The 23,368-nt window shown below is 44.0% G+C and overlaps 1 protein-coding gene across 9 annotated transcripts in view; it reads left to right on the top strand.

Annotated features, from left to right (window-relative positions):
* The window catches only part of DGKG (diacylglycerol kinase gamma), a 217,004-nt gene that overhangs the window by 124,623 nt on the left and 69,013 nt on the right, over nucleotides 1–23,368 (top strand). For all 9 annotated transcript variants that reach the window (XR_004437236.1, XM_033211966.1, XM_033211963.1 and 6 more), the window contains one exon: nucleotides 129–193. Coding sequence is in view for 8 of the 9 variants with exons in the window: in XM_033211966.1 (XP_033067857.1) it covers nucleotides 129–193 (65 nt within the window). In the remaining variant the exon portion in view is untranslated. The remainder of the gene's footprint in view (nucleotides 1–128; nucleotides 194–23,368) is intronic.

Here is a 23,368-nt window from a genome sequence, read left to right as displayed (position 1 = left end):
GGAGCCCCACCATGCGATAGAGTCCCGGGGTTGGCATGACTCAGCGAGGGCATGTGTGTGTCCCTTCCCTCCACACTGCACTGTCATGACCACTCACCAAGGATCTGCTTTGTCTCTTTCACTTTCAGGACGCTTCCATTGCACACAGATTCCACGTGATGAGAGAGAAACACCCTGAAAAATTCAACAGCAGGTAAGTTGCAGGCCCGGCTGCACTGCCACCCACCCAGTGTGGCCCTGGCGGAACAGAGGCCTTTCACCTGCTCTCCGGAAATGTTCCTAGGCAGGGCCTCCAGGGACTTGGCCTTCCTGCCACATTGCCGGAAGGAGGGTTTCCATTTCCAAGAAAAAAAAATTTCAGAAACTTGGCACAGGCTAACTGCCTGTCCTCTCCCAAAAGATCTGTGCAAAGGGAGGGGCTGGGAAGCAGGAGGCGGGTATGAAGGGCCTGCTTTTGCAGGGGAGGAGGTGGGAGGGTATCTGCCCTTGGCTAACTGGAACCCCCTCCTGAGTCTCTTCTGCTTCCTAGTACAGCGCTTCCAACCCCAGCCCCTCATGATTCTTTTGTGGAAGGGTGGGGAGGCTGGAAGAGACCCTAGCTTCTGTCCGGCTCAAATGGGAGGAGGTGGCAGCTCCAGGGCTTGGACCAGGAGGACCAGAAGGGTGTCTCCTTTGCCTCCCCCGACAGCAGAGGGCAGCAGCAGAGAGGTACCTGCAAAGGCTGGAGACCCGGAACCCACTAAGTCCCAGCCTCAGCCTGGGCACTCTGTGAACCTGCCAAGTTAGGTTCAGAAATGAAAGGAAAGAGGAAACGAGGTCATTTGCAAACGAAAGCAAACCCTTCTTCCTTGTAGGAGAAAATTTGCCAGAACTGAGTTGTGACTGACATATAGCTACCCTTTTCTCCCTCCTTCCTTCTTTCTCTCTTTCTTCTCATTGGTTAATTTTCATTCTTTCTTTCTTTTTCTTTGCTGTACTATTTCAAGATGACCACTATTTCAACACTGTTCCCACCCCAGCCCTAGGTAGGTGGGGAGGAGGATGGATAATGATTTGGACGTTGTCTTTGAACCTGAAGATGTTGACTTTTGTTTAGCCCACAGAATTGTCTTTATTTATTTATTTATTTATTTATTTTATTTTTTATCTATGAGATAAAAAATATCTGTCACCCAGGCCAGAGTGCAGTGGCACAATCTTGTCTCACTACAACCTCCTCCTCCCGGGTTCAAGCCTTTCTCCTGCCTCAGCCTCCTGAGTAGCTGGGACTACAGGCGTGCGCCATCATGCCCGGCTAACTTTTGTATTTTTAGTAGAGATGGGGTTTCACTATGTTGGCCAGGCTGGTCTCAAACCCCTGACCCAGTGACCTGCCCTCCTCGGCCTCCCAAAGTGCTGGGATTACAAGTGAGAATTGTCTTTAAAAGAGAGGTTAGAGCGTTCACTGAAGACATTCATTTAAAGCCCAGTACCCATCATTTTCAGCACTTGCCATTTTCACTCCTACTCTTTGTCCTGACCCCACAGCCTGAGAAGTCAACCAATAAGAAGGAGGTCTTTTTAGAGGTCAGATACTGAACACTGCAGCTTCAGGAAGAGTGATCTGTGGGATCTGATAGTAGCTGAATGAACCTTTTAGGAAGTGCATCCTATCACAGCATCTTCTTGCTCTCACACACACAGACTCTACACACTGACGGCACGCTAGGAACACATGTACTTCCAGCCCCTGACACTGTAGTCACAAACGCACAGTTCAGGTGATCTCCTCTCACAGTCTTTTGCACTCCCAGATACACACAAACCACTGTTTTAAAAAGTACTCCTCTTCAACCCATTCCTCAAACTTTTAAAGTCCTCTTTCCACACAAGTACCTTTTTTTTTTTTTTTTTTTCCGTGGCATCTCACTCTGTTGCTCAGCCTGGAGTGCAGTGGGGCAATCTCGGCTCACTGCAACCTCCACCTCCTGAGTCAAGTGATTCTCCCGTCTCAGCCTCCCAAGTAGCTGGGATTACAGGCACCCGCTACCAGACCCAGCTGACTTTTGTATTTTTAGTAGAGACAGGGTTTCACCATCTTGGCCAGGCTGGTCTTGAACTCCTGACCTCAAGTGATCTGCCCACCTCAGGCTCCCAAAGTGCTGGAATTACAGACTTAAGCCACCGCACCCGGTCTCACACAAGTATCCTTATACGTACTCACGCACATGTACTATACACTTGTGAAAGCCATGGGGCTCTGTTCATTCATTCATCCATTCATTCAACAGATCTTTTGAAAACATAATGCACACCAGGCACTGTTCTACAGGCGTTTTGGACAGACCCATGTAGGGGACTCACAGCCTGGTGCTGGAAACAGGCTGGAAAGCAGATGTGCGGAATGGTTTGTGTTAAGGGCTGTGACTAGAAGTGACCTATGGGAGCGAAAACCAAGGACATGAAACGTGGCATGGAGGGTTTTCCAGTGACAGAGATGCCTGAACCAAGATACAGAAAAAGAGGAGGGCAACACAGGGAGAAGGAAGCAAATGTATGAAAAGATACGAAGGAGTGAGAGGATACAGTATACTGTGGAAGAGCAAGATGTTCAGTGTGATCAGTTGTATGATCTCGGCAGGGTAAAGAAACCAAACCTCTGTAATTCCCAGAAAGTAAGGAAGCAGAGGGAGGGAGAAATTTCTCCATATGCCAAAAATCAATAGGCAGGCCAACATATGACATAAATAGAGCAATCATCCATCACCCACATGATTAAGTACAATTAGAAAGACACATCAGTCAGGAAAAAAAAAAAAAGATTGTAGTGTGCATTTTAATGCAAAGTATGAACAAATTCACTGTGATCTGTAGAACTGTTTTTCCTTCTCCCTTCCGAGATCCCATAAACAAGACTACTCTTTGAGGGTAGGTTCTCACCTCACTCTTCACCTGATTGAGGTCAAGGTAGCATGGGTGACATGGTGACAGGCACACGGATTTGCACGTAAACCTGTGTGCTTGCCTAACATCTGAAGACAGAAGGGTTGAAGTAGCACCTATTTCACAAGGTCACCAAATGCTTCCTATGAGGAACTTTGCATATATACTGCTTCTACCCTGCCTGTTCGCCCGTGTCTAAAATACCCAGGAGTGCCCAATTTGTCCACTGAGAGGCAGGCAAGCAGCCATTTTCTTCAGGCTTCCTTATTTAGCATTGGAGATGGTTTTAAATAGGCAGGTGGTTGTTGCCATGGTTACCCCATTACACCAGCGGCTAAACTTAGGAAGGGCCGCAAGGGATAGGAAGAAAGCTTGATACCCAGGATTTGGAAATGTAAACGGTATTATCAAACAAGGCTTATTTTACTCAGCTTAACTTAGGTTCTCCAAAGAGTAGTTACTGCTTGGCTGGAAGCCCTTTGCCATTACTGCCCAGGTTTGGACTCTCAGGGATAACCTTGAGGTTAAATCTTGGGAGTTGTCATTGCTGTGTTTTGTTCTGTTTTGTTTTGTTTTCAGCAAGGGAGAGTGACTAGTCAGGGCTAGAACTTACCAGGAAACCAGAATCATTCACGTTGCTGATTCGCTTTTCTTGGCTATTCTAACAAGAATTCTTAATCTGGGACCCAAGGGCTCCAGGGGTTTTGAGAACACCTTGAAATTGTACTAAGGTATTGAATGTATTTTTCTGCAGAGAATGTCCATAACTCTCAGAAGATTCTTAAAGGAACCTATACTCCCCAAATGTTTAAAAGTCACAGGTCTGAGGACTCTTTGAATCCTAAGAGGCATCAAATTATGACTCAAATGTTGGGGTTTCAGGAAATTCTTCCTCCATGGCCTCTCTATATAGGTTGTTACCAGGGAGGATAGTAGATTCTAGAAAACCAAGTTATGTTCCCTGATGGAATAGTTTCATTAATGGAGCAAGAACCAGAACCGAGGAGGTAGGAATATGAGCCATGTGTGATGGACAAAAAAGAAAAGGCCTTTCAGGACAGAGATGGGGGTATTTTTTGCCCTGTCTACCTCCTAGTTATCGATAGGCTAATTATTAATTGCTAATTGAGGAATGTTAGGGAGATTATCATCTCACTGTTGGCATAAAGAACAAAAGAGAAATTCGATTCAACTGAGATTCTGAAGTGTTTGAAAGTGATCTGGAATAAAGGGCGCATAAGACATGGCCCCTGCCTTCAAGGAACTCATAGTCTAGCAAAAGAAAAGGAAAAATAGTGCTCAAATATTTTTTACAAAATTATTTTAACATACAAGGTGGTTACATTTCACAGGTGATACAGTATACAGGAAGTTGTATAATATATAAGAACTTACTAATGGTCATATCCCAAACATCATTTGCAAATGAATTGTTTTCTTTTTGGGGGGTATTTTTGGTCGTGTTTTTTTTTTCTTTCTTTCTTTTAGAAAGAGTCATTCTGTCGCCCAGACTGGAGTGCAGTGGTGTGATCTTGGCTCAATGCAACCTTTGCCGCTCGGGTTCAGGTGATTTTCCTACCACAGCCTCCCGAGTAGGTGGGATTAAAGGCATGCACCACCATACCTGGCTAATTTTTTTTCATATTTTTAGTAAAGATGAGGTTTCACCATGTTGGCAAGCCTGGTCTTGAACTCCTGACCTCAAGTGATTTACCTGCCTTGGCCTCCCAAAATGCTGGGATTACAGGCGTGAGCCACCACTCCTGGCCAAATTGGTTGTTTTAAGTGTAGCAATAGTGTTAAAGGGGAACCTAACTAAGAACTGTTATCATTTTTTTAGCTCCTCCTAGCAATATTGTTAAAGGGAAACCTGACTGAGAACTGTTTCATTTTTTAGCTCCTCCTAAATGCCAAGTGGGTGAACTAGGGTCTTTAAATACATTAAATTATTTAAATCACAAAACAACCTTACAAGATAAACATTAGCATTCCCATTTACAGATAAAGGAACTGACGCTGGAAGAAACCAAGTCAACTAACAAAAGTCATATATTTTTTAGGCAGTGGGGCTAATTTAATTTCTGACCTAGCTCTTCACTCCAGAGTTCAAGCTCTGTTTCCTGCAACTGCTATCTCCCGTGGATTTCATTGAGCAAGCACTGATGTATACCAGACACTCTGATAAGTACTTTATACATCATCCCACTCATTGCTCACAATAACATGCAAGGGTAAGTGCCACTGTCCCCATATTAGAAATGAAGGAACTGAGGCTAAGGAGGATGGAGTTATCATTGGCATCATCTGCCTTTATGGATTGTCTCTATGGGAAAATGCCTGCCCAGTTCCAAAGGGAAGGAGAACAGGTACACCATCCAGTCATACATTGTATGGTGTGAGTATCCTCCCTGTTTCCATGTCCACAGCAAGGAGCAGGACTGGCTATATGATCTGTATGGCCCAGTGCAAAAGTAAAAAGGTGAGGCCCCTTCTTCAAAAATTATTATGAATTTCAAGCCAGTGACAGCCAAGCATTAAACTAAGCACTGAGCCCTCTTAAGTGTGGGGCCCCGGAGTCCACGTCTCACACCTATGAGCTGGCCCTGCCTGGCAAGGAGAGAGGAATTAATAAAAAGAAGACACATTTGCCAGTAGTCACGGAGTAGGGTGTTTGCAATAAAGTCAAAAGAATGGAGGAAAGAGGGTTTCAACTTAGAGAGAAGGAGAGGGACTCTCAGTCCCACAGAGAGGCAGCAGTCATTACTAGCAGAGGAGCCAAGAATTCCATCAAAGTCTTCCAGATAGCCAAACCCCAGCCCACCATGAAGCTTCCAGATTAAGTCTCCATGAAGAGTTTTGCAATATGAAATCTATAGATAAAAACCACCTAATTCTAATGTCACTGTCAGTGAGTGTCTAGAAAGAGAAGTCTAACCATGGAATGTTTTCATTGTTGGTTAGAAACTCAAGAGTACTTGAGGAATGTGTTATTCTAAACCTGTTGAGTGTATCCACTTGACTATGTCTCTCAGCAGTTGAGGCTGAAGCAAGTTATTTCCTGTTAGACCCTTCAAAGGGACCGAAGCAGAGCTTCATTCCTACTAGAAGCTGACCACCTTTCTCAAAAGCCCTTGACTAATTAACAGGTTCTGAAATATTAGCTTTCTTGGAGCAGATCCCATGGAGTCACTGATGAGGGGCTCCCCAGAAGCCCTAATGTAGCTTGAGTTTTTAAGAGGTTGGAAATATACCTTGTAAATAACTAAACACTTAGTAACTATTTATAGAAGAAGGCAGCAGGGTATAGAGTAAGTTGGCATCAAAACTTGGCTTTGCCACTTATTAGCTATGTGACCTTGGGCAAGTTAATCTTCTTAATCCTTTGCTGCCTCTTTTGAAAATCTTGCAATGTTGCTATAAGCATTTAGTGACATAATACCTAAGTTTTCATAACACATAGTAGGTTCGCCATAAACATTTGTTGTTGAATATCATTAAATAACAAACTTTGCCTTACATTGACAATAAACGGGGTTTTTTTAATGGGTGGCAAGTGGGATTCAGTTATCATAGAATCAATGCTCCATTGACATGGCTTTAACCTGAAAAGTTGGAGGAGACCCCAGCAGTGATGCATTGAATCTGCCCAAATCCTTCTCTTGGGGTTGGGAATATGGCACCAGTTTGGTTGGTTTGGATTCTGCAGGACAGAAGGTCTAGAGGAAATCCCCTTCACTGGCTCCATGAAGGTCTGAGATGCGGAGGCTGAAGATCTGAACACTAGAGACTCAAAGTCCAGTGCCAAGTCCAGGCTAGCAGGATCAAGGGAGGGGGTCACAGACCCCAGGTGAAATGGAATCAGGAGGAACAGGGCAGGAGTGAGTAAAGGAGAGTGGCAAGACAGATTCCATGTGCTCTCTGGGTGCTTCTGGCTTACTAGCAGGGGTCATGGACTGCATGACAGATAGGCAAGTGGCCCTGTGGTCAGATGCTGGGGATATGACTACCCCTCCCTCACGGATACTTCTTTCCCCTCACCCACCACGTACCTCTCCCCAACCCTGACCTCAGATAAAGACAGAGATGTTCTGTGGGAAACCAAATAGAAACTGACAAAGCTCAAGTCATACAGTTCTGAAAATGAAAGGAAGGGTTTCCTGTCTTGAATACCTGCGGTATGCTCTGCCGTCACAAGCATAAAATATATCACGATTTACATAAGATTTTCTTCTTATATCTAAAAATGAAACTCTTCTAAGTTGTTCTTTCCTGGCGCCCTGTGAGGTAGCCCACTATTACAACCCAGATGTGTGACTTTCTCAAGGCATAAAGGTTCAACAGCAGCAAATATAGCAAAGTTAAAAATCCTTGCCATCAAAGTCTTCATTCTGTGCCCTGAACTGGGCTTTGCCTCTCTTCATCTAATATTTGGCACCTCAAAAAAGACCTGCTGTAGGTAGCCAGAGGTCCAGACTGTCTGCACCTGCTTCCCTCAAGATAGCAAACTATTTTTCTTAAATATCTGGGATTCAGAAAAGCCCCAAATGAATTTAATTGTGGCATTTTATATGTTTTTTCTTATTCCTGTAGGTATTTATAAAGAAATGCAAACCTTATGTTTTGTGCTCAAGAACCTTTGACTTTCAAGTCAGTTCTGACAGAGCAACTGACTTAATTACTTGAATGTTTAGATACTAAGCCACAAAAATGTTTTGTCCCCCACCCTCCCCACCCCTCTTTGGGAGAGATGCAGAGAGTAAAATGAATGAAATATGGGTTCATGTTTTTTTCATCAGATGCTCATTACACAACTGCAGAAGTCCAGGGTTTTCTGTTGTTGTTGTTGTTGTTGTTGTTGTTGATGATGATGATTGTTTATAGTTAAGCCTTGTTTATTCGCAGAAATAAGGGGATCATCTAAAGTGGTGGATGATCAAAGATTTTGGAGTCTGTTATTAATATTTGTGTGCAGTTCTCTCTGCCCTAACGTTCACAGTATTTTAAATAATATGATGAAATCACATTGACTCTTACAATCCCTTCATTTTCCTCCTGGGTCCCCAGTCCGCGTGGGAACAGACAGCACAACCTCTCAACTGTTGCACAGCAGCAGCCTGTGGCGTCTCTAGCCTCCCTACAAGGTTACCCACTGGCCAGAACCATTTCTTTCTGTAACTTAATGGGCATTTCTTGTAGCCCCTGCCAGACTAGAACAGGAAAGGTCTTATTCATGTCAACAAAGAGTAGAATCAGTTTGTGATCATACCAGAAGGAACTTGAAAGCACGCTATGTTTTCAAGACTATAGGCCAGATAATCCCAAAGTTATCAGTATTTACTGACTGATTGATTTCTAGAAATATTTCCATCGAAGAGCTCAAGATATAGTATGTAATCAAGCCCACAAGAGTTGAGGCTAGCACGATAACCTTATGGAAGAAAATCAAAGCACACAAATTCAAAGTAAGGTAGGAACTGACTGGATCCTAACGTGAGGGTTGACAGTCTGGATACTTTCCAGAAGGGAGTGGTTGAGAAGGTGCTAGAACTTTAGATGTCTTCGAAGGAAAGGCTGAATCTGGAATTGTTTCACCCAAAGAAGAGAAGCCTTAGAGAGGAGTGATTATTGGCCTCAAATATTTAAAAGGCTTCTCTTATAAAGCAGGAATTGTGTTATTTTGCACAATAAATCAATGAAAAGGTGAGTGGAATGCAAGACTGGGTTGAGCCCCAAATAGGACATCAATTCTACCAGTCAGAGGCATCCTCAAGTGCAGTGAGCTATTGGGGAAGGTGATGAGTTTTCATGTTTTGCGTTCAAGCCCATGCTGGCAATCATTTTGGAAGCAAGTGCCCAATAGGAGAGGTTCCATGATCAGACAACCTGGATTCAAATCCGGGAGTCCTCATTAACCACCATGTGTGACCTTGACCAAGTTACTCTTCCTAAACCTCAGTCTGCTCACCTGTAAAACTGGGTTATAATATTATATGAGTTTCCTATTGTTGCTGTCATGAGCTGCCACAAACTTAGTGACTTAAAACAACACTACTGGCTGGGCACAGTGGTTCATGCCTGTAATCCCAGCACTTTGGGAAGCCGAGGCAAGCAGATCACGAGGTCAGGAGATCAAGACCATCCTGGCTAACACAGTGAAAACCCATCTCTACTAAAAATACAAAAACAAAATTAGCCCGGTGTGGTGGCAGGCGCCTGTAGTCCCAGTTACTCGGGAGGCTGAGGCAAGAGAATGGTGTGAACCTGGGAGGTGGAGCTTGCAGTGAGCCGAGATCACACCACTGCACTCCAGTCTGGGCAACAGAGCAAGACTCCGTCTCAAAAACAACAACAACAACAACAAAAAACAGCACTACTATATTACAGTTCTGGAGGTTGGAAGTCTGAAATAGGTGTCACCGGGCTAAAATCAAGGTGCATCAGGGCTACATTCCTTTCTGGAGGGTCTGGGGAAAAAGCTGTTTCCTTGCCTTTTCCAGGCATCACCACTCTTTGGCTGCTGGCCCCCTCCCATTGTTGAAGCCAGCAGTGGCCAGTTGAGTCCTTCTCATATGGCATCCCTCTGACATTCTTTCTCCTGCCTCCCTCTTCCACTTTTGAGAACGTGGATTGCACTGAACCCACCCAGATTATTCAAGATCCTCTCCCCATCTCAAGGTCAGTTGACTGGCAACTTAAACTCCATCTGCAACCTAAATTCCCCTTTTGCCACGTAACCTAGCATACTCACAGGCTCTGGGGATCAGAATGTGGACATCTTCAGGGCATTGTTCTGCCTGCTAACCTCATAGGTTTATTTCGAGGATCTAGTGGAACAATGCACTTAAAGTGTTTATTACAGAGTCGGGCACATCAGTGGTAGCTATTATTATTGTTATTAATATTCTTATTAAAAAGAGATCCTATATCAGATAATAATCATGTTAGATGATTCAGAAGCCCTTAAAACGCTGAATGTTGGTGATTATCTAATATAGGCAGATAAAAATCTACTTAATATTAAATAGGGTGTGAGTCATCAATGTAGAAATATATGGAATTATTTTTCTTGTCATTTCTCTTAATTAAAAGTTTTTCAGTAAAATATCAATATATTTATCATTATGTGATTTAATAATACATCATAAGTATTATTATATAGCACATTGCAATATCATTATAAATAATTTGAAACATTCAGAAAAGTTAAAGTAAGAAAAAAAACCAGTCACTCATAGTCCCATCATGGAGAAACACAATATTGCCATTTTGGTGCATTATAGCAGTTAACTTGATATATATACCTTAAAATATTTATGATAAAGTGTTTTTGTAAAGCTATACATACCATTTTAAAATAATTTTTCTTTATATGTCATTGAGGCTCATTGTAAAAAAAAATCATATTTTTCATCCCCTCATCCAAAAAATAAACACTCAGCACTATAACATATTTTCTTTCAACACTTTAATCGCACAATTTTGTTGATCACGCTGTAAACACTAGTTTAAAACATTATTAACATAGTAGCATTTATAGGTTATGAAGGGAAGATGATAGAAAGGAACTGAATGGAGTGAGTTCATCAGCAGTAGGAGTTTTATTGGTCTTTTCCAATTAAAAAGTCCCAATGCTTTGGTTCAGTCATTGAGTGCTTTAAAGATACCATTATCCAAGTCCCTTCACGGTTGAAATAACTATTTCATGTGTTATGCAGCTCTACTATTGCACAGGGTAATGAAAAATATTTTATCCATTCAACACGATTCTGGGTCCTGTCCCTAGTTTTGCTGTATCTCAAAAGAATCAGTTTGTGTTTTATCTGACCATCAGAGATAGCAAGAGTTGCCTTCTGAACTATGCGGTAACATCGTTTTTGTTTTAATTTTTGTTTTTTTGAGATGGAGTCTCTCTCTGTCACCCAGGCTGGAATCAGTGGCACAATATCAGCTCACTGACATGGCCGCCTCCAGGGTTCAAGCAACTCTACTGCCTCAGCCTCCTGAGTAGCTGGGATTACAGGTGTGCGACACCACGCCTGGCTAATTTTTTTGCATTTTTAGTAGAGAGAGGGTTTCATCATGTTGGCCAGGCTTGTCTCAAACTCCTGACCTCAGGTGATCCAACCACCTCGGCCTCCCAAAGTGCTGGGATTACAGGCGTGAGTCACCGCATCTGGCCTAGTATAGTTTTTAAAGCGTGAATAACCATGTCATTTACTAAAGTGTTTAGAAAGGTGGTTTTCCCAATGTAATCAGTTCTGCTCCAACCCATACCAACAATAGTAGCCATCATTTATTGAGAGCTTTCAAGGATCTCATGTACATTATTTTTAACTGGCACAACTCACCAAGTGTAAGTATTATTGATCCATCTTACAGATGAGAAAAGTGAGGCTCACAGAGAAGATGGAACTTGCTCCAGACCACACTAGTTACTAGGGAAGCTGCCATTCGCATCTAGGCCTGTCTACTCCACAACTCCTCTTGCCCTGCCACACCTTCCCTGCCTCTCCATGTGCCCAGTTTTGTGCCCCATGACCAAAGATGCACCCAAAAAAAAGACTAGAAAAGAGCCACAGATATGATTATAGGGTCAATGAGAAAGCCACAAGTCATCCAAAATCACTTTTCCTGGAGAGAAACAGAGAATGTGCTGGGAATGGGCCTCAAGTGTGTGAAGGATTCACAACAGGAAACAGTGACTACACCTCCTTACTCTTCATCTCAGTTCAGGAAAGAATGAGAGAGGGAAAAAATATGCTCTAAAATTAAAGAATTGTCTTTTGGATAGGAGCAGGAATCTTCTGGCCTGGAGACATATTAAAGACTGAAATGAGTTATTGAGAGTAGCTTTGGAATCTCTTGCAAAGGCTTCCAAAAACAGAGAGTTCCATTCATCTGGGATGATAAATACACCACCTTCTCTGAGCCCAGGGGTGGACTCATTGCACCCACCAGGTCGCTACCCAGGTGGGAGCTTTCTGCCTCCCATTCCACAACTGACCAAGCTGCACTGTTTAACTGCACAATTTTCTTTACTTGTGAGACCGCTTGCCCCCTGTGCTCCTCGGTTCCCAATTGGTCCCCAAGATGTCCCATCCTCAGGATTTCCTCAGCCACCCTCTGGCCCATCTCGATGCACTTCCCACTCAGGCCCACCCTGCCTGGAGCTGCCCGTTAGTCTCCCTGGGATACGTTTGTAGTCCTGTTGCTGCCGCACAAACACCTACTTCCCCCAGCCCCATCCCGTGTTACATCCCATGCTTGCATTTAGCGCCCTTTCTAACATTCTCCTCTTCAAACACCAGCCTCAGCTTCTTGCTTGCATGCTCCATTACTCTCACCTTCCCCACACCGCTGCTCTCAGGCCCCCAATCCCTCAACCTAGACGACATCTCCTCTTGTGGCCTAGTCATCACTTGTTTCAAAATGCAGCACAGAATATTCTGAACCAACCTACTTGACCAACCCATTTTGTACTCCACTTGTTCTTAGACTCCATCTCCAATGTTCTTTTGTTGTTGTTTTGTTTGTTTGTTTTTGAGATGGAGTCTCGCTCTGTCACCCAGGCTGGAGTGTAATGGTGTGATCTCAGCTCACTGCAGCCTTCACCTCCCAGGTTCGAGCAATGTTCCTGCCTCAGCCTCCCAAGTAGCTGGGACTACAGGCGCCTGCCACCACTCCCAGCACATTTTTTCATTTTTAGTAGAGACGAGATTTCACCTGTTGGCCAGGATGGTTTTGATCTCCTGACCTCGTGATCTGCCCACCTCGGCCTCCCAAAGCACTGGGATTACAGGCGTGAGCCACTGCACCCGGCCCATCTTCAATGTTTCTGACACATTCGGTCCCACTTTGCTGTGCCCTCTTTGTCTTCTATAATTTATTGTTTGGGATGCTAAACTACTGTTATGTCTCCAACTTGTTCATAAGCTTTCTCACTTGGAGAGGAGTCTGACTCTCTTCAGGATCCACTGAACTAAATCCAGAAGGGTGGTGCCAAGCATGTTTCTTCATTCAGCCAAAATGCATTGAGCATCTATTTGTGTTAGCATCATGCTAGGTCTGAGAGGGACGATGGAGCACCACAGCCCCTGCTTTTCAGGAGTTCGTGGGTGTAGCTGGGAAGATGAGCACATACAGAAGTTAATACCAACTGTATCAGTGTGCTGGGGTGCCATAACAATGCACCACAACTGGGTGGCTTAGAACAGCAGGAATTTATTCGCTTGTGGTTCTAAAAACTGCATGTCTGGCCTGGCGCGATGGCTCAGGCCTGTAATCCCAGCACTTTGGGAGGCCGAGGCGGGCGAATCACTTGAGGCCAGGTGTTCAAGACCAGCCTGGCCAACATGGTGAAACCCCATCTCTACTAAAAATACAAAAATTAGCCAGGCATGGTGGCGGGCTCCTGTAATCCCAGCTACTCGGGAGGCTGAGGCATGAGAATCGCTTGAACCCAGGAGGCGGAGGTTGCAGTGAACCAATATCATGCCACTGCACTGCAACCTGGGTGACAGAATGAGACTCTGTCTTAAGAAAAGAAAAAAAAAGCTATAAGTCTGAAAGATGTCAGCAGGGTTGACTCCTTCCCCAGGCTCTGAGATAGAATGATTTCTGTGCCTCTCTCCTTGCTTCTAGTGGTTGCCAGCAGTCTGACATCCTTAGCTTGTAGATGTATCAATCACGCCAATCTTTGCCTCCATCATCATACTAGTGGAGAGGCCAGAGGTTCCTGGGTGGAGTGAAAAGGCAGCAGGGAGCAGTTGCAGCAAATCTCGGTGGTCTGTACGAGATTTTGCATCTTATCCTGGGAATGGGTGAGTGGATAGTGAGGGTATCCATCAGTAAGTGCTTTTTGAATAGATTAATGAAGGAGTGGCTTACCTTTCAAAGTATTTCTGGAGCAAAACTTTCAGGGCTCCTAGAACCACTGGGACTTTAAGATACTGAACCTTGCTGAAATGTTAGAATAGTACAGACAGAGTGTTAGTCAGAAAGATCCAGAGAAGAGGCAATCCCTGTGGGGAGACAGAAGGAAGAGGGGCATCAGGAGAGAGATGAAGGAGCCAGCTCTGCTGCCCTGGAGGAGTCAGTACACATCAGGGCTAGAAAAACGGGAAACCAGCGACAGAGCTTTCTTATAAATCCTGAGCTTTAAAGCATGCTATTTGGTTGTGAAGTAGAAATCCATATTGAAAAAAAGAATCCACATGTCTTTCTCTCTTCCTCACCACCACGGTTTCAGATGCCTTCAGGGAGAGGGCAACTTAGGTGGCTTTTAAACTTAGTTTAACATGTCTCTTTGTTTTTATATCCAGAAAAAATACTGTCAGAGTTTATTGGCCTTCTATTGTACTTTACTAATTAAAACTTCAGAAAATTGTTGCCCTTTTGCATAAGGGCATTTTGGTGATACAACAGAGTCCATATCTGTATTTAGAGCTGATATGATTAGCATATTCAGTCCTCCATATTTTCTTTAAACTTTTCATAATTGCATGCATTTTATTATGAAGAAATTGAAAAACAAGGCAAAAAGGTAGTAGATGTTCTCAGAAAAGATTCAAGTGATTAATTTTAATTCCCCATTTAAATCAGCATTTACTAAAAAAAAGCTGTAATGCACTTATTATTGGGCCAAAGGAAATTTCGAAAGCAAGCTTTCACTGTACTTATCAGGAAACGCAGTAACTCTCTTCCGTGAAATAAGTAAGTTATTTCACAGAAACCCTGAACAAATGGCTTTACAACTCTGTTACGCCAGGTCGTGTCACCGTCATGTGAAATACAGACGCAAATTCCTGAGTTTCATTGCATTCAACATCAAAAGAACTCAGTTTCAGCCCTTACTCTGCCTCTTACTTACTGTGTGCCATTGGGAAGGTTACTTGCTTCTCTGATTCCTAATGTTCTGATGTGTAAAATGGAAATTACAACTGCCTGACAAGGTGCCTGTAAGAATTCGAGTAGATAAATCAATGGATTTGAAGTTTATCAGGTATTGGTATGAAGCTATTGATTACTACGGGGATTTGTAAGGAGAACATGTAGCAGTATATGAGACTCCATTGTAGAATCTCTAATTTTAGTGCACGCTGTCATGGTTCCTGTCTGTAATAGTAACTTATAGACTCCTAGATTTGGATAGGACTTTAGATTTCAACCCCCTTCTCAGTATAAGCATCCCCTCTATAAACGCTCCTCCAAAGGGGGTCATCAAATCTCTACTTTGAAGACTATAGATCTCTACTTTGAAGATTGTAGGAGTGTTTAAATTTGAAGAGGGTAGGGGGTACTTACCACTTCACATTTTACTAAGAAGGCATTTTCCCAATCTTCTAATGCTCTTCAATGAAAGAGGGGCTCTTCTCACTTCAAGAATGTACTTATACCTTCAAATTACTAACACAGCAGGGACTTACGTAATTGCTGAATATTCATGTTTATTGAACCTACACTTAGATTGAAATTCTTCACTGTCTAGTAACAAGATGTTTTCTATTCTGTTCAATGGAGTGTCCCTTTAATCCTGAAAGTGGGCCTGTTTGGAGAGCATTCCAAACTGCCAATCAAGCCAAGTACCCTTTCTTGCCTTTGAACTCAATAAGCTGAAAGTGGGTCCGTAATCTCCAGTTTTGGGTTACCATAGAGTAAGAGGGAGTGAGAAAGTCCTGGGTAAATGAAAACCGCAAACTGTTGATCTCAGTGAAACTTTTATTGGAGCTCTCAACACAGTGTAATTAGTCAGGTTCCCCCTTTCCTCTTCTGTACCACCTTGCCCGTGAACTTGGATGGGGAGAGGGGGAGCGGCTGCTTATAATCACGGTTTCTGTGGGTATATGCAGGGTTGGGGTGGAGATGACACCACAGGATGCCCTCTGATTTGAGCTGACGTTCTAGTTCGTGCTTTGTACTCATTTCCCCCTCCGGCCCCATCTCCACAACTGGTAAAAATTGCGCTGAAGAAAAATGAAATGGTTAACAGCCAAAGGGTGAGAAAAGAAGAAATTTGAAGGATTGGATAATCTACTTACTACTTACTAAAGTATTGATTACTTAATAATCAAGACCATGGTATAATCTTAAAATTCACAATAATCATGGTTTGTACAAAGTAGTGAGTTCAGGGAAAAGATAAATGTGAGCTTAGGCTACTTTTCTAGTAGTTAGAGTCAAGTTCATTTCTCAGTGTTCCATAATTGTGGAATAGTTGATCTATCTACCAGGTTGTGCCCTAACTTCCAAACACAGAGCAACTGCAATATTATTTCCCGGAAGAGGTAGATTTGGATGATATTTTATTTCTGTGCATGTGATCTTTGCAAATGCCAATATGATTCATCTCTCACCCTACTGCAGCTGGTCAGCCCTTGAAATCAGACATGTATTAGGACTCATGACCAAAGACACCAGCAGCTCAGACAGGAAGGATCTGAGGAAGAAAGTAGTGTAGACACTTTTGAAGCATCTTCCAGGGAAATTCCCAGGGGAAAACTACAGAGGTCTATATGAAGGGTCACAAATCCAAACGCGTGCAGAGGCAGGCAGTTCGTGTAAATGAGAGAAGTGGGTAGATGTGAGGCTCTAGGGAGTGGTGAGAACTCTAGCCTGAGACCTGTGTAAAGGGAGCAGCCAGTTCTCAGTGGCAGTCGATTGTTGCCAGATTGGAAAGCAATCCAGTATTAACAGATCTGATTTCTCAAGAGACGCTGGGCTTCAGGTGTGTATGTAAAATTTTCCAATTTTAAACACCACTGTGCAAGCCAAATAAACACATTGCCAGACCCCATAAGAGCCTTGGCCCTCCAAGTTGTCACGTGGATGCCCAGGAAATACAATCTTAGGGTTGTGATGGGGGCCAATTGTTTATTTTTCTTTCTTGACCTTGGTCACAAAGTATTGGTGCTGTAAATGTGAACTGGTCTCCTGCTGAAGGAGAGAATGAATGGGCTTGAGGAGAATTTAAAAGCATTGACAAAGTGTTCCTAGATGTCATTTAAAAAAAATGATTCAGGGCCAGGCGCGGTAGCTCATGCCTGTAATCCCTGCACTTTGGGAGGCTGAGAGGGGAGAATTGTTTCAGCCCAGGATTTCAGAGCTGCAGGGAACTATTAATATAATCGTACCACTTGCACTGCGGCCTGGGCAATGGAGTGAGACCCTGCCTCAAAAAAATAAGTAAATAAAATACACTTAAAAAAAAAGAAAGAAATTATTCAGAAAGAAAAGATAGGAGGGCAAAGAGAACATAAAGAAAAGTCGCTCTGATTAATAAATGGATATGGAAATAAAGAGGAAATGCCTAATTCCTGTTTGGATAAAAAATTAAAAGTATAGTCTCTGCACAAGGAGGATAAATTTGGACCTTCTGGAGAAGGGAGACAGAGCAGCTAACAGACTTATCATGAGGTTCAACTCCTGATGAGCCTGCAGAGGTAGCTACCCAGATTGTCTTCTTCCAGCATGTATTAAAGTATGTAGCATTGGTTAAAATGCATTCCACAGGATGTTAAAAGGAAATTCACAAGAATATGGCGGGGGGGTGTCAGTCATTGAATACACTTGGAAAATTGAGTTAAACATAATTCTTTTCTGTTTGATATTATAGAGCTTTTAACGTAGATTCTAACCGCTGAGATCACACAAAAGCAAGAGAAAGTATTTCATTTCCCAAATTTACCTGACCACAGAATCCCCTTACCCCAGAGCCTCTTGAGACCAATATTTTACTGAATTCACATTGGTGAAAGCCCCTGCATTCAAGTGTACATATTCGTATAACTTACAGACTCTTTCTCCTGTCTGCCTGTGGGCATGGTGGCAAATGACACATTTGGAAGAATACTGGTTAGTATCTCTAGTGACCTTTGATGTCTTGGGTAGGAAGCCAAGGGACATGGGCAAAGGCAATGCTTTAGTCTCTTCCTCAGCCATGAGTCATAATTTTAGAAGAAACAGGCACATATGGGGAACACAGAGCTCCTCTGTAGCTCATCTGAAAACGACTGTTCTTCTGGACCATGGATTTTGATGCTGGAATGAGAGGACCCTGGCAAGGAATTGGGAGCTTATCACATAAACCAAGAGGAATATTTTTGGCCAGATACTTGAAGACCAAACAGAAGAGCTTTAAAATGAGATTTAAGTAGGATAAAGTAGAGTGTTCAAATTAAACTCTAAAATCACAGCCCACAGAAGGGCAGCAGGTGCAAGCTACAATTAAGAGGCATGGCTAAGGTGGTGCCAAGCAGCTTTCCCAAGGCACGGGGCAGGGAGGACCACTGGGGCCACACCTACAGCTGGGACGCATTTGCCAACCACATAGTGAGAGGGGCAAACTGAATTAGTCGTGTTCCTTAGGGGAGAGGAGCACGACCTTAGAGACTACAGACAGAGACATGGTGGGGGGCAGGACGCACAGCAGCACCATCAGGCCAGGTGAGGATGACAAGTTCACATAAATTGCATTCTCTGAAATGGGTGGCAAGGATGTATACACAAGAATAAGAAGTCACAAACGTCAGAGTGGAAGCAAAGTAGAGAGCATATGGATAAGATTTTCAAAAGGATGAAATAGAAAGGATTTTGCTGGCAGGGTCTACCACAGTCTTCTCAGGCACAGCGAGGCTCTGGCTCATGCTTTCCTATTTAAGATTTTTTAAACTGGCACAGGAAGAAGATGGAATAGGGAAGAGAAGGGGGGTATTTATCCAGGCATCTGCCCTATCGAGTGCATTTTTGACTTGCCTTGCTAGCAATTCCATGATGGGAAAGGTAAGGGAAACAATGAGGGAATGACTTACTGTGGACTTAACTCTAGACAAGATGCCTCTAACCGGCCGATGGTGTGGAAGGCACAGGAAACATAGGCGGAAATAAACAGACCAACCTGGAGTTTTATGATCGCAGAAGAAAGACACAGGACACATACTTCAGTGTGTGCTGTCTGCTACCCTTTCCACTTTTGCTGCTTCACAGTCTCCCTCTGGCATCTCCATTCCCTTCCTAAGTAGAACTCCAGCCCAGACTTCAGGGTCACCACCAGGGATGTAGGGTAGAAGAGTCTCCAGGTTTCTTTCCCAGGGAGTTGAGGAAAGCAAAGATCCCCAATCCAAATTCAGCAGAAAAGATATGTTCCCTGTACTTTAAGTTGGAACTCAGAATCATGAAGCCACAAAACCAGTTTTATATATAGCATTGGAGTTCTACTGTGCCTTTATTGGAGTGTATATCATGAGACATACATGTGTGTGTATTCTTTTGTGGTTTTTTGTTGTTGTTGTTGTTTGTTTATGTGTTTGTTTTCCTGAGACAGAGTCTCACTCTGTCGCCCAGGCAGGAGTGCAGTGGCACGATCTTGGCTCACTGCAACTTCTGCCTCCCAGGTTCAAGCGATTCTCCTGCCTCAGCCTCCCAAGTAGCTCAGATTACAGGTGCCCGCCACCATGCCTGGCTAATTTTTGTATTTTTAATAGAGGTAGGGTGTCACCGTATTGGCCAAGCTGGTCTCAAACTCCTAGACCTCATGATCCACCCGCCTCGGCCTCCTAAAGTGCTAGGATTATAGGCAGGAGCCACCATGCTTGGCCTAATTTTTGCATTTTTAGTAAAGAGAGGGTGTCATCTGTCTCCTGACCTCAAGTGATCCACCCGCCTCGCTCTCCCAAAGTGCTGGGATTACAGGCTTGAGCCACCATGCCAACCATGTGTGTGTATTCTTAATTAATATTCCCAGCAACTCCTGCAAGGTAGGTCATATTGTGTCAATTCAAAAATATAGAAATAAAGAGACAGACTAAATGATTTGCCCAAGGGCACACGGCAAGTAAATGACTGAACTGTGGCTTGAACCCAGGCCTTTCTGCCTTCTCACCACAGCTCCTTCAGCTCCAGTAAGCTCTCTCCAAAATGAGACATTGTATTTTGGGTATCTAATGGGTTAATTGACTCTTGTGGGTTAGCCTGGGAACCCAACCTCAACATAACATTGTTTCTATGGGGAAATGTGCTCAGAGTGACAAACAACTGGCTTAACCAAGGAACTTTTGTAACCCGACCTATCATAAAGCAGGCACTGCCTCGTGTTCAGAAAGACTGGCGGGGGAGCGAGAGGGGAGAACAGGATCAGCCAGCCTGCATCCCCTCAGACTCTGCGATCCCATTCCAGTCTAGCTGTAGGTTTGCCAAGGAACAACCATCTCACACATCTACAAATAGCCACCGTAGTACCTACCGCAGGGGGTAGATGTGAGGATCAAAAGAGCAGGACCTTTGGGTGCAGAAAGCAGCCAGTGCAGGTCAAACCCATGGTCAACATTTGTGAAGTGGGAAGTGAGATTCCTCCTAACAGCTGGGGGCCGGCAGAGCCCACCTGGCGGTCACGGTACTGTGAGGGTGTGGACCTGCTTCCAGGGTTTGCCTCTGCTCCTCCAGACAGTTCCACATTTTAGTCTTGGTTGATCGGGACCCAGGAAGTCACCTTCCACAGCGAGAGGCTCAGCTCCAGCAGGGCAACTACCTTCTCTAAGCCTTCAAGGCTCAGGTTCTAACATGAGGCCTCGCCCACCTGTGTCTTCACTGTCCCCTTCGCCTTCAGATACCAGTTCCCAGGGCTGATGGTGTGTAAATGCTGGAAAGCACAGCTAAGGAATCACTACAGAACTTCAGCAGTGAGCATTCCTGTCCGCCTTTTCCCCGTCCCTCCAGGCAGGGATTTCTTTTTGTCCCAGTATTTGACTTTGCTCTCTGATAACTGCCAAGAGCAAGCTTATTCCGTGCCCTCCAGCCTCCGCCAAATCGGCCTGAAGGGGATTTTCTTTCCACGAATAACTCTTCAAAGGGAGAAAGGATTGCTAAGAAGCAGCCAAACTGTGAGGGTTTTTTCTTTCTTTCCTTTTTCTTTTTGGATGAGGGAAAGGAGCTATTTTCTCTTGGCAAGGACAGATACTAACTGGACAAATACCCTGGAGACCCAGGCCATCAGGAAAGGAAACCCCTGACAACATGGTCCTGGCCTTGCCTTTCCCTCAGCATTCTCCTCTGAGGGCCACCCCCAAAGTGGTGCCTTTCACAGCACACGGCCGACCGTTGTACAGTCAGGCTGCTGGGCCTTTGGAGAGACTCTCTGGCCTCAGAGGGGCAGTGTCTGCGAGCACATTTGGTAACAGTGGATCATGAGTCTCAGAGAAACCTTCTTGTTGCGGCCTGTGTGTGTGCCCGCACGTGCACACGTGTGTCCTTGTGTGCTGCACTGGGAAAGGATCCGATTTCAGACTTTGGCAGTCTTCGTGCTTGGAGTCTTGCCCTTAGGAGGAGATACTGTCAGGTGCCAGACAGAATTCGGAGATCCTATCAAAGGAGAATGTGTCCTTGGTCCACAGAAACACACTGTCATATGGAAGAGAAGGGTCACTGTTCAGAGGCAGTAGATTCTTAGGGACCCAGAATTACCCTTGAAGGGGTATGGAGGCTGCTCTACACACGAGGCTCATGGGTTTGGCCCTTTGTTAGTCTGGGACAAGAGCGGAGACTAGAGACCAATGGGGAGGCCCAGATCACTGACTCTGCTAAAGAGTGTCAGGGTCCCAGCCAACCTCAAGCTGGGATCCTACAGCCATACAGGTGGCCCATGTGGTAGATGTGAGTAAACCCAGCCCACAAGCATGAATGAGAATGACTCACAGCTTTGCAGTCACTAGCTCTGGTGACTTTGGTTGACTTTTCCGTTTCTCTCAGGTGCCTCTGGGGCATAGCAACAGGAGCCAGGGAGAGTAAACCAGTAAGGACTATGAGCTGGAAGACGGGGTTTGTATTCCAGCTCCGTACCTCCCAGCTGCATCAAGAACTGATCTTGGTTTCCTAAGCTGTACCATGAGAAGGCTGCCACAGCTTAGAAGAGAACCACCATCCATCCCTGGTATAGAGTAGTAATTTTACATGTACCCTTGTACTATGGAATAGTGCACTATTTTTATTCATTCTCCCACTGCCTCCCACCATGGGTGCCATATTGAATAAGACTTTTGTCAGCCATAAAGCTGTTCTAAGTAATCATTTTTTCCCCATTTTTATTATTCAGGATTCAATTGCCATTCAATCCGTGTCTCTGGTTACCAAGCAGTAACTGATATAACTGATTTAATTCCATTGCCCATCAAAAAAATTATCATTTAACCCACTAGTTAGTCTATGCTGTCTTTATTATGATTAAATGTACAAATACTATTTTACATTAAGAAATATTAACAGCAGCTCATGGACTCCATTCATACTTTGGAAGACTCTTTGGAACCTGTGATCCCCCAGCTATAAGTCCCTGAACCCTGAAGACCTTTTAAGTGCAAACAGTATGTCATCTGTGATTTTACAGTTAATTTCTCACGTATGAAAATGACTCAAGAAGTGTCTTTAGAGGTTATTAAGAGGATTCCATAGTTATACAATAAAATACATCCTATGCAAGTTTCTCCCTCCTTCCTCCGTCTTTTTATTTTCCTGAACCCCTTCTTGAGATCTCCCCTTTCCTGTTCTCCATCTCTCTGCCCACCCTTTCTGGTCTCTGGCCTCCAGTCTTCCCACCATTCACCACCCGAGATTCTTCTGAGTGCCATGAACACCAGTCTTGTCCCAAGTATGGAAAAAAGCCAGGGAATACCTTGCCCCTCGAAGCTGAAACACATCGAGCCAACACAAATCTGTTGGCAGGAACAGCAGGCACAAGAGTCACATTCAGAGTACAAAAACAGCTATTTATAAAGCCTCCTTCCTGATTGCTGGGTGTTCACTTTCCCTTGAACCAAAGGGGCCACTGCCCCCTCTTGGAAAAGATGATTCCATCCACAGCTCCGTGCCTGAGGATCACTGAGTGCCTGTTCTGATGAGCAGTGAGAGCTGGGGACAGCATGCAGGGTGGATTAGATGTGGTGACACACTCTCTGATGGGCCAACGCAGCTGGGTGTGCGGGTGACACAGATGGCCTCTGCAGCACCTGTGAGGTGACAATCATGGGCCCCTTATAGGACTTGACATCCTGGCCTTAGAGCAAACCCCACCTGCCTTTGCTTTTTTTTTTTTTTTTTTAACTCTTGATGTAAACTTTGGTTAACATAGTTACTAAGCTTCCAAAGGTATTCGAGATTCAAGTAATGTAAAATGTTAACAGGCAAAGTACTGTCAATATTATTACTAATATTTATCAGTCAATTATAATTCAACTCTTGTTGCATTTGACTATTCTGCATTTCTATTATACCTGATTTGCTAAATTATTGTTTACCTTAGTAATCCAATGTGAGTCTATTATCTTCAGTAGTGGCAGCAATAACACCACTAATAACCCAGCAAATCCCAAATGGGATTGAGACCATTTGTTTTGTTTTTTAATTGGGATGAACCTGATGAAAATTTATAATTCATATACAGAAATGTCCTGTTGGTTAGCTA

The sequence above is a fragment of the Trachypithecus francoisi genome, unplaced genomic scaffold (assembly GCF_009764315.1).
Source record: "Trachypithecus francoisi isolate TF-2019V2 unplaced genomic scaffold, Tfra_2.0 Lachesis_group0, whole genome shotgun sequence".
Lineage (NCBI taxonomy): Eukaryota > Metazoa > Chordata > Mammalia > Primates > Cercopithecidae > Trachypithecus > Trachypithecus francoisi.
This window is presented reverse-complemented; position numbering and strand designations above follow the sequence as displayed.